The following is a 12,959-nucleotide window of genomic DNA, read 5'->3' on the forward strand; positions in this document are numbered from 1 at the left end:
ATACTTTTGAACTAGTTATGATTTGTATTGCAGTCGTAGACCAGTATCCCTAGGTGCTGTGCTAATACAGATCAGAGAGGTGGTCTCTGCCTTGAGGAGCTTACAGTCTATGATGAGCGACAACAAACAGATGAAGAAACACTAGGAAATGACGACTCAGTGATAGACAGTGGGCTCAGCACACTAACTGCTTAATAGTTGTCAGGATTTTTGTAGGCATCACAACAGAAGACCGTTTTACGGAGGAATTTGAAAGAGGACAATTAGGTGGCTTTGCAGATGTTTATGGGGAGCGTTGTCCAAGTGTGAGGTACAGCATGAGAGAAAGCATAGAAGTGTGTGCTTGAAAATTTAACAAGTGGGTGAGGAAAACTGGCATCATTTGCAGAGCAAAGTGAGAGCTGATTTTTGATAGCATAGGAGAGATGGTAGGTAGGGTGGGGCTAGCCTCTGTAGAACCTTGTAAGTGAAGGTGAATAGTGTGATCTGGTAGGGAGTGGAGAATCAGTGGTGGGATGCAAAAGGAGAGGTGATACGATCAAAGAAACAATCCAGGAAAATAATCTTTTCAGCAGCATTTTGAATGGATTTAAGTGGGGGCAAGATTGCATTTATCAAGACCAGGGAAGAGGATGTTGCAGTAGTCGAGAAGTCAGATGATGGTGACTAGATAAGAGTTTTAGCTGTGTGGCTGTAGAGGAAAGGCCAGATCTCAGATGTTATACAGGAAGATACGGAAAAATGTTTGTCTTTGATATGAGTATCTAGAGAGAGGGCTGAAAAGAAGATAATATTCAGGTTACACACCAGAGTGATAGGGAGGATGATGGTCCACAGTCACTGAAAAAGGGGAGGGAGGCTGGTGGGAAAGTTAAGAGCTCTGTTTTGGACATGTTGAGCTTAATCTGGTGGCTGGAGATCCACAAAAAGACATAAGATTTTAATTTGGACAGAAAGACGGGAGTGGAGAAGTAGATATGTGAGTTGTTTGCATAGAGATGATAGGGAATAGCATTAGCTCTGATGCTGAAAAATATAATTCTTGCAAAGAGCACCCCTAAACCAATAACAGTAAGATTCTATCAATCTCAGAAATACCATATGCAGAGGTTGTAATTTTGAGAACAAATGTAAGGATATGATGGCTATATACTCAAGGGTTGGTTTGGTATTAGAATGAGAGAAAGCAATTGGCAATATGGTATACTGGGTATTTCATTATCTACCCATCATTGAATTTAAGATCTGCTTGTACAGTTATATGACATAATTAAGCAATGGGGGGCTATGGAATACCAGGAACTCCAGCAGTTTTAGGTAAGCAAGCTCTGAGTCTCAGATATCTACTATTTTAGGTTAGCTGACTCAATAATAAATCTCAGCAAATTTAGCTCAGTTATGATAAGTTTTATTTCAACTTTACTATGTCTCTGCTGTGAGAGAAAACATTGAATTGCAGATATTTAGTAAGGCAATTATGACTTCCTTATATATTTCAAAATGGGGCCACTGGGAAACAAAAGAGGGAATGAAAATAATCAGTTGTTTTTCCACTAACTTGGAAGGCTGTCATAAACTGTAGGTTGTATTACTCTGGTAAATGTTTGTTGGGAACTGAAGAAATGCAGTGGATAATTAATCCAATCCCTCAGTATACTCGGTTACATTGGATACCACACTGGAGAATAGTGTATGATTTAGAGAAAATGCAAATGTGAGTGCATATGGAGAAGAATCCCAGATGAATGTAAAATAATACAATTATCAAAGACCCCACAATCTGCTCTGTAAACACTCATGGACTTTGAGGAAGTTTAGGTGCAGGTCTGAATCAGAATAGTCTGGTTCAGGTTCACTGCTAACTATTAATAATAAAAAGAGAAAGTATAATTGTTGTTCTTTTCCATAATCTGGGAAGTGTAAAAGTTGATACTCTATTTATAGATGGAAACATAGAATTTCTATCTTGCCTTACATTAAATAAATAAAGGGGACGGGCTGTCATTGGTCTTTGAAACTAGAAATTTTATGGGGTAGCCACTAAGCTAAAATGATAAATAACTGCAGAGAAAAAAATTAAATTATCTCCGTGGGACCTCATTCTTCTTTCTTTTATACCTGTTTAAATCAGGACTATTTCCATTGAAACAATGGATTTGCACTGGGTCAAAATTGGTTTAAGCAAGAGGAGAATCTGGGCAACTTTCTTTACCTTTCTAAGTTTTGCTTTAAAATGGATTATAGCTATTAAGTTTTTAAAATACCTGCTATTTTCTGACATGTAAACGGAGTCAACTACCCTATTAAGCAGATAAAAATTGTGTCTACAATAAGCTTTCTATTAATATTTACTTGTTCCAGGAAATTTCTCCTCTTCCTTCTCAAGGGCAGAAAGAACCTTCTGTTACTTTCACTTAGCGGTACAATATATCTGATGGGAGTAGAAAGGGGTGCTGATAATATTAATAGGCTAATTTAAATTATTGATTTTGTGAGACCAGGAGCTTGAACACATTGTTCTTGCTACACATACAGCTATTGATTGGGCAGAGGTGATGACATGGTGTTATGGTTACATGTGAACTGTGCTCTGTCAGCTGACCCTGGGAAATAAGTTCATTAGTTGGATCAACAAACCCATTTGGACCCCTTTTTTTTTTTTCATTTTTCAAAGAGCAGCTTGCAGAGGTTATTGGATAGTCTCTTATTGAGATATAAAATTAAAAAGTTATTTAGGGCCTGATTCCAATGACCTTATTAATGTCAAGTAGCACCTTGCTCCTCTTATTATTCCATTGGCTCCTTGGGTGATGGGGTTCACACATCCCCATTATCCAGGGCTGTGCACTCTAGCCCTTAGCGTTAGGTGCACAGTCCTGAGGAAAATATTCACCAGCCCAAGAATAGCACTGGGAGGCATAACGTGTCAGAGGCACCTTTCTGAGGTACAGTTCCCTCTCTACATTCCCTCTGTTCCAGGCCTTTACCAGCAGCAAATTGAAACACCACTTGTGCCAGCTCAGCTGGATTGACTAGTCTATTGAGGGGAGGGAGTAGGTGAGAGCACTATGCCCACTTACCTCTGCATGCCTAGATACAAGGTCTGGGTAGCTCATATAGAGGTGTAAGGATGGCAGGGGTATATTTTAATGGACTTGTGGACACCTCTCTTCCCATTTACGATCCCACACCTTCTCTCCTTCCATAAACAATCAGAGAACATCCCCGTGGCAATTTCAGCCAGTGCTGTCATGAAAAGTAACTTTGGGAAAGCACTTCATGGATTTTTAGCTGTCTATTAAAACATTTAGCAGCAGGAAATAAGGAAGAAAAGTCAGCACTGCATGTCCAGCTACTTTTCAGCAGACCCCCCTAAAAGCTCCATGGACAAGCTGTGGCCCAAAGACTGCTGTTTTGAGAGCCTCTGATGTATATAGGATCCTAGTCCATTACAGGGACTCAATGTCAAGCACAACCTACACTGCTATCAGTTCTGGAAGGGTTGGTGATTTCTTTGAAATTAAAATGGAAGTGGAATATTTCCCAAGTAAAAGGACCATTTAGCCTGTGGCAACTTGCCACACATGCAGCAAACAATTCGTGTTTTACTAAACTCAAAGCTTTTGGTTTATGGTGAGCCACATTTTCTGGTTTTGTTTCATATAGTTTCACACCCATCTTTTGAACACCAAATGTCAAAGTGAAACTCAGTCAGAATATTTCTCTCTCTCTCTCTAGAGCACCTATCACCATTGTGCATAGGTTTTGCATGGTTTTCAAGCAAACCATACATTAACTCAAGTTTGCATGAAACTCTTATAGAAAGCTTTATTTCAGAGAATCTGATAAGAATTTCAGGGTTTGTTACAACATCCAAAACAAAGAATTTGCATCTAACGTTTCTCTCCAATTGTTCAGAAGATTTTATTATTTTAGTGGATTAACTAGTAACAATACATTATCTTGAAATACTGCTGGCTGCTGCCGAGTACTCAACTATTTATGGGCGTATGCCATCATTCCTTGGGCAGGCAAATTAACTTCATAGTAGGGCCCTTTGTTGGTAATAAAGCATTGAGATAGATCTTCCCTTGATGTAAATTAGAATAACTCCACTGACTTAATGGAGCTACACCAGTTCACACCAGCTGAAGATCTGACCCATTATCATTTATTCCTCCTAATTTTTATTTTATTATCTGTCACATTGTTAACAAGATCGAGGTGCCTTCTGGAGTCTATTTACATATATTAATTTGATTATCTTTCGTAGTTTTGTCATTTTAATTGAGTACACTACCTCTTTATGTTTACCAAAGTACCTCTTAATATTCTCTAATCCCCCCCTGTATTTTTGATCACATATCTCTACCGTCTGTACAGGAATTTTTGATGTAGTCCATTTAGCCCAGAGAATGAAATCTCTTAGTACCCTGAGGTTAAATGATGGGTAACAGGAGCAGACTCTTGGAATGAACTCTACTTGTTTTAAAACAGAAAAGAACTAAATAAGTAAATCCTGCCAATAGTTTGTATTTAGCTCTATAATTATTTCCTGGTGGTGGCTGAATGTGTAGCTTCTTTTATAGTATTTCTCAAGCTATGCTAAAATACATGACAAATGCTTGTCAGAAATATGTGGATGCACCAAAGGGTAATTGTGCTGTTAGGCACAACCTTGTACAAAGTGCAATGCATAAACTGCACCACCACTGCAATATCCTACAAAGTACTGTGGTCAAGAGACGCCTCTCTGAAACAAAATTTCCTTTGTTTCCTCTTGCTCCAGAGAAGTAAATAATTTGCTACTGGCCAAAGTACCAGAGGCGGATTACAGTTATGTGGGGCCAGAGCAAGTGGGGGCCCCTCCCCACCCCTTCCCATTTTTCCAGGGCCCCCCAATTGGCCAGGGCCCCTGGCACGGGCTCCATTGGCCCAGTGTCTAATCTGCCACAGTAAAGTACGACACTCTTCTGCACCAGCATAGCGATGCTGGCCAGCATAATAGGAGTGGGGCAGTGTCAGGCTACACTATTCCCCACCCACTGGGAGAAAATATGCCCAGTTACTCCTGTGCACGTGCAACCAAGGTGGATTCTCAGGGCCAACCCCAAACCAGCTCTAAGGTCCTGTGGTGGACACGATAACAGGACAGGACAGGCCCAGTGAAGCAGAGCTCCATCATAATGCCTCCCCACCTGACTTGCCCCCTAGCCCCAAGAACTGCACAGTAGCCAGATATCAGCAGAGAAGATGGCCCAGCTTCTCTTTTAAAACACTCTCAAACTGGTTGGTAGAAAAATGAGCAGTCTTTACTATTCGAGAAGTAACTTGACCAGGTGTGTCAGTTATGTACTCTTTCACAATAATGCCAGGAGATGATTAGCATTGTTGTTGTTGTTTTCTTTGCTGATTCGTGCTATGTCAAAGCATGATGCCTAGCTTATCTAGCCCCCAATATACAATGTTATACCTTTACACAGATGCAAGGAGTTAAGTATATAGCCCAGCTCTAACACAGTCTGTCTTCTTATTCCCAGCATACAACCTTTTCATCTTAGTTGTCTTTCATTTTAGCAACATTGTATTGTAAGTCACCCAGGGGCAGGGCCAATAATAGTAATGTCATTTCACATGAACATTACAATAACTCTTCCTGTGGGAGATGTCACGTTTCTTTATATTTAGTATTACATCCTAGGAACCCTTTAAAATGCACTCCTACAACTCAGCAGGCTTTACTAGGGTAAACTGTAAAACAAATATGGTTTTACAGCAAGAAGCTAAGTTTCATCCCCTCTTCCAATCCATTACTAAACATATTTGCTGCTTAAAATAACATCACTAGAAGACCAAAGAATGTGCAAATTATTGGGTAAACATTAAGCCATGAATATCTTCTGTAAGGAAAATCATTAAGGCCCTGATTCAATGAGGTACTGAAACATGCGCTTTGCTTTATCCGCGCAAGTAGTTCAATGGCTTACAATGGGACTCCTCATGTATTTAAAGTTAGGAATGTGGTTAAGTACTATGCTGAAAATCATGGCCTAAATTACATATGAAATTGCTCTCGGTCGATGAATTGATATTATACAGAAAAAACATGATCGCTGTATGCTAAGGGCAGCAGGAAAAGGACCCCCAAGTTGCAAAAGTGGCATATCAAGGAATTATTGTGGGTGTATTTTAATTCAACAAAATATCAAACTGTTAAGATCAAACTTAGTTTGGCTGATGGTGTTGGGAAACAGGTTATTTTAAACCCTTCTCTCAGCCCTGTGTATATCTCATCTGTCCAGAGAATCTGTTTGGGAAATCAGTACTATTTTTTATTTACAGTTACAGAAAATTAGGTTGGGAAATGAAAACTGTAATGGATTTTCACGGTGGTATTTTGTTTTCATTGCCAGCTTCATTTATATTTCCAAGGTGAGGGCTACATAGTCACACATGGGAGCAGCCAGGCCTATGTTACTTTTCCAAATTGTGACTTAACTCAGAATAAGCACATCTTAATTTTTTTTCCAGTTAAAGGTCATTAAAAAGGCTCCAAAGAAGGAACGGTGGTTTGCTTAAAACACACTGTTATTGAAGCAGGACATTATCAAGCAAATGCTACATATGCCATGGACCAGATTCCTGGAACCTGTTCCATTGCTTTCTGTTGCTCTGGTGGCACAGGACAGCTAGCAGACCGGGCCACCTGCTTGGTGTAGGGGAATCCTTGGGTGAAACAGCACCAGTGTAGCTAGCCCTATACAGCTCCTCTCATGGCCCCCAGTGTTGGGATGTGGCTGGGGAACAGGACATGACCAGAGCTCCACTACATTCCAGCAATTTTTGAGTGTGCATGAGCTCCCAAGGCTGCCTCAGCTTATGCCAGGAGCCAAACTGCCACTCAGGTGATTCCCAAAATTGGTGGGAAAGAAGGTTTAAAGAAGGAATACAGCCACCTTTGGTGCCCCACTTCTTTCTGAGCCACAGCCACGGGGAGGTTAACTGGACATGAGGCTCAAGTCCTATATGTATAACTTCAGGCCACAGACCTAACATAGACCTTTATAGTAGATAAGTGTTGACAATTCTGTCAAAAGAGCAATGGTCTGAAAATCTTCTTTTCTGATTTCTTTAACAGCGAGTGATGGGGATTACTGGCGTCTCCTGAACCCAGGAGAATATGTGGTCACCGCAAAAGCAGAGGGCTATACCTCTTCCACCAAGAACTGTGCAGTAGGTTATGACATGGGAGCCACTCAGTGTGACTTCACAATCAGCAAAACCAACCTCGCACGAATCAAAGAAATCATGGAGAAATTTGGAAAGCAGCCCATTAGTCTGTCAATCCGACGGCGCAGGCAGAAGGCTAGGCAGAGGCGCCAGCGAAGATAGACTACTTTCTCTGTTGTAACACATGGCGATTACAAGCTCTGCTTAAATCAAAACCAGTTATAGTAGTAAAAGATACATAGCCAATATTAATACGTTTTTGTCTATTCGAGGAGTTCTAATTGGTATATTTGTACTGAAGAATCTCTTGAGCTTCCAGAACCTTTTCTCCTCTGAGGTTTTAGGGCTACCGTTTTTCCCCCTGTACACAATCCAGCTAAATGGGCATTGGGTGGGAGATCGATGCAGGGTGGTGGAATGGAATCCTCCCCTCTCTGTTGTGCCAACATCACAGTGCCACTGTTTTTCAGGTGTTGCTATGCTGTGGGCACCGGATTTGCGCCTTACTGACTTTTAAGTATCAAAACTGCACAGGAAGGTTTTCAAGAATAATCCACCTCAACTTGGGTGGGGAGGGAACAAACTAGAGAAATACAGGACAGCTCCTCAGTTGGTGTAAATCAACTGCAGCAGCTTCAAAGTTGCTATGTTGATTTACACTAGAGGAGGGCTTGGCCCTACATTTTTAGCTTCCTGTCAAAATTCTAAGAAGAAACATACCATCCCTTGTATACTTGGTAGCAAGAATACAAGTACAATTCTGCTAAAACCATGATTATTGCTGTTAGAGCTTTGCCTTACTCAATATGGTCTTACGATTCCTGGAAAAGATGATCACCAAAGTATCATTCGGAACTGAAGAAAATAAACTTCAGATAGAAAATCTTTGGTGAAAATACATGTCTGCTATATTTAATTTATTTCTTCTTGTCAACAACTAATCTTGTACATGAAGAAAAGGAAGACAAATGGTTCCAGAATCAATAATATACACTAAAGGCAATCATCAACCCTTGCATAATAACTAGTTTTAGTCCATCCTATGGAAGGTATTCCAGACATACTTGTTTTGTAAATACCATTAAACAACAATGCTGCCACAGCTGGGTCCCAAGGAAATAGCAGGACTCTCATTAAATTCTGTATTATTGAGATGGTTGCATTATTTATTAAGAGCATGAGTCTCTCTCTCTCTTTTATATTACTGAAGTATCCAGGGTCAAGGCTTCTTAAATTCCACTCCAAGGTGCATTTAAATTGGGTGGTAAAGTCCCTGAATATTTCAGTTTTCTGGTGCAAATCTTGGTGCACTTTCATTTAAATTTAAAAAAGCAGAGGCTTTCAATGAATTGAATATGAGGTTAGACTAGCTGATCATAATGGTCCCTTCTGGCCTTACAATCTATGAATATGTAAAATGAATAATTTAGCCCCCATGTTATTTATTTTGATGTTAAATTTTATTTATTTCACCCTGTCCTCATCCTTTTAGTGTTCAATATGCCACAAATTTTTGTAGTGCCAACACCTCATTGGATCAGCAAAATTACCAAGGAAGACCTGGAGATTTTGGGGAGGAATTTGGTCAGCAGTGCAATAATTAGTAATGTTGATATTTAAACAGACATGTGGATTTCAGATCCAGCACCCCTAGTTAAAATAAATGGGGCAGTTCACATCACTCCTATTTAACGTTTCAGGTTATTGGCAGACTCAAAGCAACATTGAATGGGTTTATACTGGGTTCACCTTTAGAAGGTTATCTTCAAAACCATAAAGATTAGAAAGGTACATCTTTAAAAGTGAAAGCCTAATTCTGGAGCACAATTCTGCTGCAAAGTGTGGATTCCATGGCAAATTCTGAGACCGTGGAATTTCAGAATGTATGTGGCTTTGGGACCGTGGCATCTATTGTTTCCACTTTTTCTTCTCCAGTACTTACTCCTGGTATTGACTTTTGATGCTGGATCTTCAACCACAACATTTATCTCTTACTGGAGGCTTTCTATGTTACGAGATCAGGAGAACAGAAGGGAGTAGTACAGGAAATGAAGGTGCACTTACTTCTCTCAAAATAACCTCCTAACAGCCTCAGAGGTGAGGAGGTTTTGTCTGGTCCAGCAAGGGAAAGAAACCCTTGGCCCTTTTAAGGATTACACCCTCCCACCCCTCTCTTCCCCATGGATTTAGGGGAGAGAAGCTAGGTGGCTGATTGGTTGGACATAAGGTTGCAGCATAACCTTATTGGCTACCAAAGGGTGCACTGGGAAGAAACCTCCCTCTCCCTTCCCCTTGAAATTAGAACAGGACTGGGTTTTGGGGCCTTGCTGTGGGCATCATGCTAGTTACTTTTTAGAGCTTGGTAGGAATTTTTCCTTCACTGCCAGATTGGCCTGGGGCCAGCGTGGGGGTTTCTCAACTTCCACTGAGCAGCCCAGGGACACAGTAAAATTCATTTTGTCACAATTTGGTAGGTGCCTAGTTCACATACTTGTTCAATATGGGGTCTGGTTCCCTGGTAAACCAGAACTGGAGGTGGATTAGGAGAAGACATCTCCTAAAAAAGCTGGAGAATGGAGTTGGAACTCTTAATGTCTGGTACGATGAGAAGACAACCCCTGTCCCTGTCCCTGCTCCCTTAATCCTCAGGTGAGGGGAGGCTGATGGGGTTCCAGCAACAGGGCTGGGAACAACTTAAGAGTTGGGGGGCTGTTAGCAGGAGATAGAAATTATGGAAGAAGGGATAACTTGCACTGGATGGGTTATTCCTGGATAATTCACAGATGTGTTTCTTAATAAAGCTGCAGCCTATTTAAACCATGTTCCTGGTGTCTTGTCTTCCTGTGCCACCCAGAACAAATATACATCTGCAGATGTGTACATGCACAAGTCCAGGAGCACGAGTCACCAAAAACTGAAGTTGGAAAGTATAAGGCAGGACTTGTTACTCTGATGCCTATGGAGATAACTAATAGTGCCTCCCTGTAACAGGGTGCCCATTGTGCTCCTGCGTATCCATCCCCTTGGCCCTGCTCCTCACAGACTCAGGGACACTCCAAGCTGGTGCAGCTCCCATGTTCTTTATTTGTGTCCATTTCCCACCACCAATTGCGTACTATATACAGGCTATTTACCATGGCTTGGCCTAACACAGGCCTGCTCAGCAACATAGTAGCAGGCTCCTACCTCTCCCTGAGCTTCCCTTCCCTCCTGGTATCCACCCCCCTTTTCACTTACTTCCTCCCAGCCTTTTATAGCTCCTGCCTACTGAGGCTGGCAGGTGCAATCAGTGATTTGGCAAACCTAGGCTATTTATCCAGCCCCTGATTGGGGTTGGAATGGCAGGAGCTGGCATTAATGCCACCAAAGTATTTCCTCCGGAATTAGTGAACCACTGTCAATATGAGAATCTACATTACCAAAAGGATGCAAAACTTATCACAGACATTCATGTCTGAAAACCAATATGCATCACCTCCCTATTTATTGAAAGCCAGACTGTGCCTCCTTTTGTTCAAATTAAGTAGTACTTCACTCCATGAGAAGTCATGTCTCTTTCACTGAAAAATTTGTACTTAGTAAGTGTATGGAAGGTGGCAAAATCTGCTAAATAATAGTAATTATTAATACAGATACTTAGGAGCAGAATGTGCACCCCTTTCTCAGTTATCTGTGAAATTCAGAATGCTTTCCAAAGGTGGGTAAACATTATTATTTCCATTTGACAGATGTAGAATCCTAGACACAGAGAGTGACTTGCCCACCGTTCATGTAATGTGCCGATTGTAGAGCTGGGTAAAGAAACCAGGTCTCCTGATCCACATCTGGGTTCACCATCTGGTGGCTCTTTCCTTCTCCCAAAAGCTAGATATCCCTTCTCATATTCAGTAGTAGCACCTTACTCTGCAAGTATTCCATTTATGTCCATGGGACTATTTGCAGAGTAAGGCACTTGGCAATTCAAGTAAGGGCAGTGAAGTCCACCCCTGAGCTGCTAAATAGTTATTCCATACTGATGTATTTTCTGCCTTTGGGACAACCAAAAGAGGTTCATATCCCCTAAATGGAGTTTTCTTCCCTTGCAAGTGTGGAACCACAATCCAATACTAAAGAGATTTCTATTTGGTCAGCCTTTTAGCTAAAATCTGTGCCTGTCTGTTGCTCAGATTGTTAAAGACCTCATTAACATTAGATGCCAAAAGTAGTGATTTCTACACTCTTGTACTAGCTTTCATTAGTGCTTGTATGTACCAGCACAATCCAGAATTCTGACTAATGAAAGTGACCTTATGCCATTTTATTCTGGCTGTTGCTTAATAGCTGTCAAGCCTGCCACTATGCACTCTGGACTCATCGGTGAAAATTTTTTCTTTGAAGATTGCTCCCACCTCTGGGCTGGAAAGTATGGTGTTCATTTACATTGTGCAGTAATGGGCACTTACCTTGACAGCACAGTCATAACTGTCCTTCTGTCCAGTAGGAAGCAATTATCTTTTCTTCAAGAAGTTTGTGTTATTCAGTGGAGTACACCCTGTAGGGCAGAAAATCCCCTAGAGTGCATGTGGAAGTTTAAAGCTCCAAGCATAAAGTCCTGGCCCCATTAAAGGCCAAGGGAGTTTTGCCATTGAATTCAATGGCTCTAGGATTTCAGCCCAGGACTGTAAAGACTTATGCATGCTATACAATAATACTGAACTAGGGTATCAACTCTTTGTTTCTGTAGAGACTAGGAGATATCATTATTGTTCAAGTTCAGAGATACATTTTGAAGTAGCAGGAGTTACTATCAGAACTAGAGATAGGCCCAAGCCACAAGCTTATGCTGATAAAACCAGATATCACCATCATGTTTTCTATTTAGTCTACATCCTTATAACAGAGATTCTCTCTCCTTGGACATTGCATTCTACTCTTTCTATCAACCTAACGAATGCTATCTGCACTGCATTAGAATGGACACAACCCTACAGTTTTTTTTCTGTTGGTAGAAATAAAACTCCATAGTATATACGACTCCATTTTATTATGTATCCTTTTTAACATTTACAAAAATAAGAAGGACTTTGCTCAGGCTCTACTTGACATTTAAAAAACAAACAAACACAGTCCATTCCAAATAAAAACACATTCAGCTGCCTAACTGAAGCAAAAGGTTAAAACAGAAACACCAGCCTTCAGCCATCTCCTGTTTCTCCAAACCCTGGCAGGTATAAAATAAAATAGAAACGTGTCATCTTTTCCTTGGATTTCCATGTACTAATGTCAGATACAAAAGCACTCACATCCATTCGTGCATTCTTAGTCTCCTAACATATCAGAATCATTGTCACCCTAAGTGTATGTGCATATTTGTTTCACTTTACCTAATTCAATCCAAGTTAGTAACAATTCACATTTCTAAGTGCATTACTGTAATGCTCCTTGTTATTTAAAATTGTACAGACAGATCTCAGCTTATGTGAAGCAGCCTGGCACATCTGAAGCCGACAGAGCTGTATCTTTTTACACCAGTTGTGGAACTGGCCCTTCTATTTCAATCTTTACAGAAGCAGAGTTGCTCATCCTTAGTCTGGTATCAATCAGTTGGCAGCAGAAGGGTGAGATATCAGTATTTTAATATCTAATCTATTAGAAGGTTGAGCAGTGGGTGTGTAAATCAATTTTAAAATGAAGCCAAGGAATATAAATTATGTGCTCACTTATACTAATGGATTTCTCCATCTCTAAAT

The 12,959-nt window shown here is 40.7% G+C and overlaps 1 protein-coding gene across 1 annotated transcript in view; it reads left to right on the plus strand.

The window, feature by feature from the left end:
* The window catches only part of CPXM2 (carboxypeptidase X, M14 family member 2), a 114,963-nt gene extending 104,911 nt beyond the window's left edge, over positions 1–10,052 (plus strand). The window contains exon 14 of the mRNA XM_034776762.1: positions 7,139–10,052. Within this exon, the coding sequence (XP_034632653.1) occupies positions 7,139–7,392 (254 nt within the window). The 3' untranslated portion in view covers positions 7,393–10,052. The remainder of the gene's footprint in view (positions 1–7,138) is intronic.
* Positions 10,053–12,959: the final 2,907 nt, after the last annotated feature.

The sequence above is a fragment of the Trachemys scripta genome, chromosome 7 (genome assembly GCF_013100865.1).
Source record: "Trachemys scripta elegans isolate TJP31775 chromosome 7, CAS_Tse_1.0, whole genome shotgun sequence".
NCBI lineage: Eukaryota > Metazoa > Chordata > Testudines > Emydidae > Trachemys > Trachemys scripta.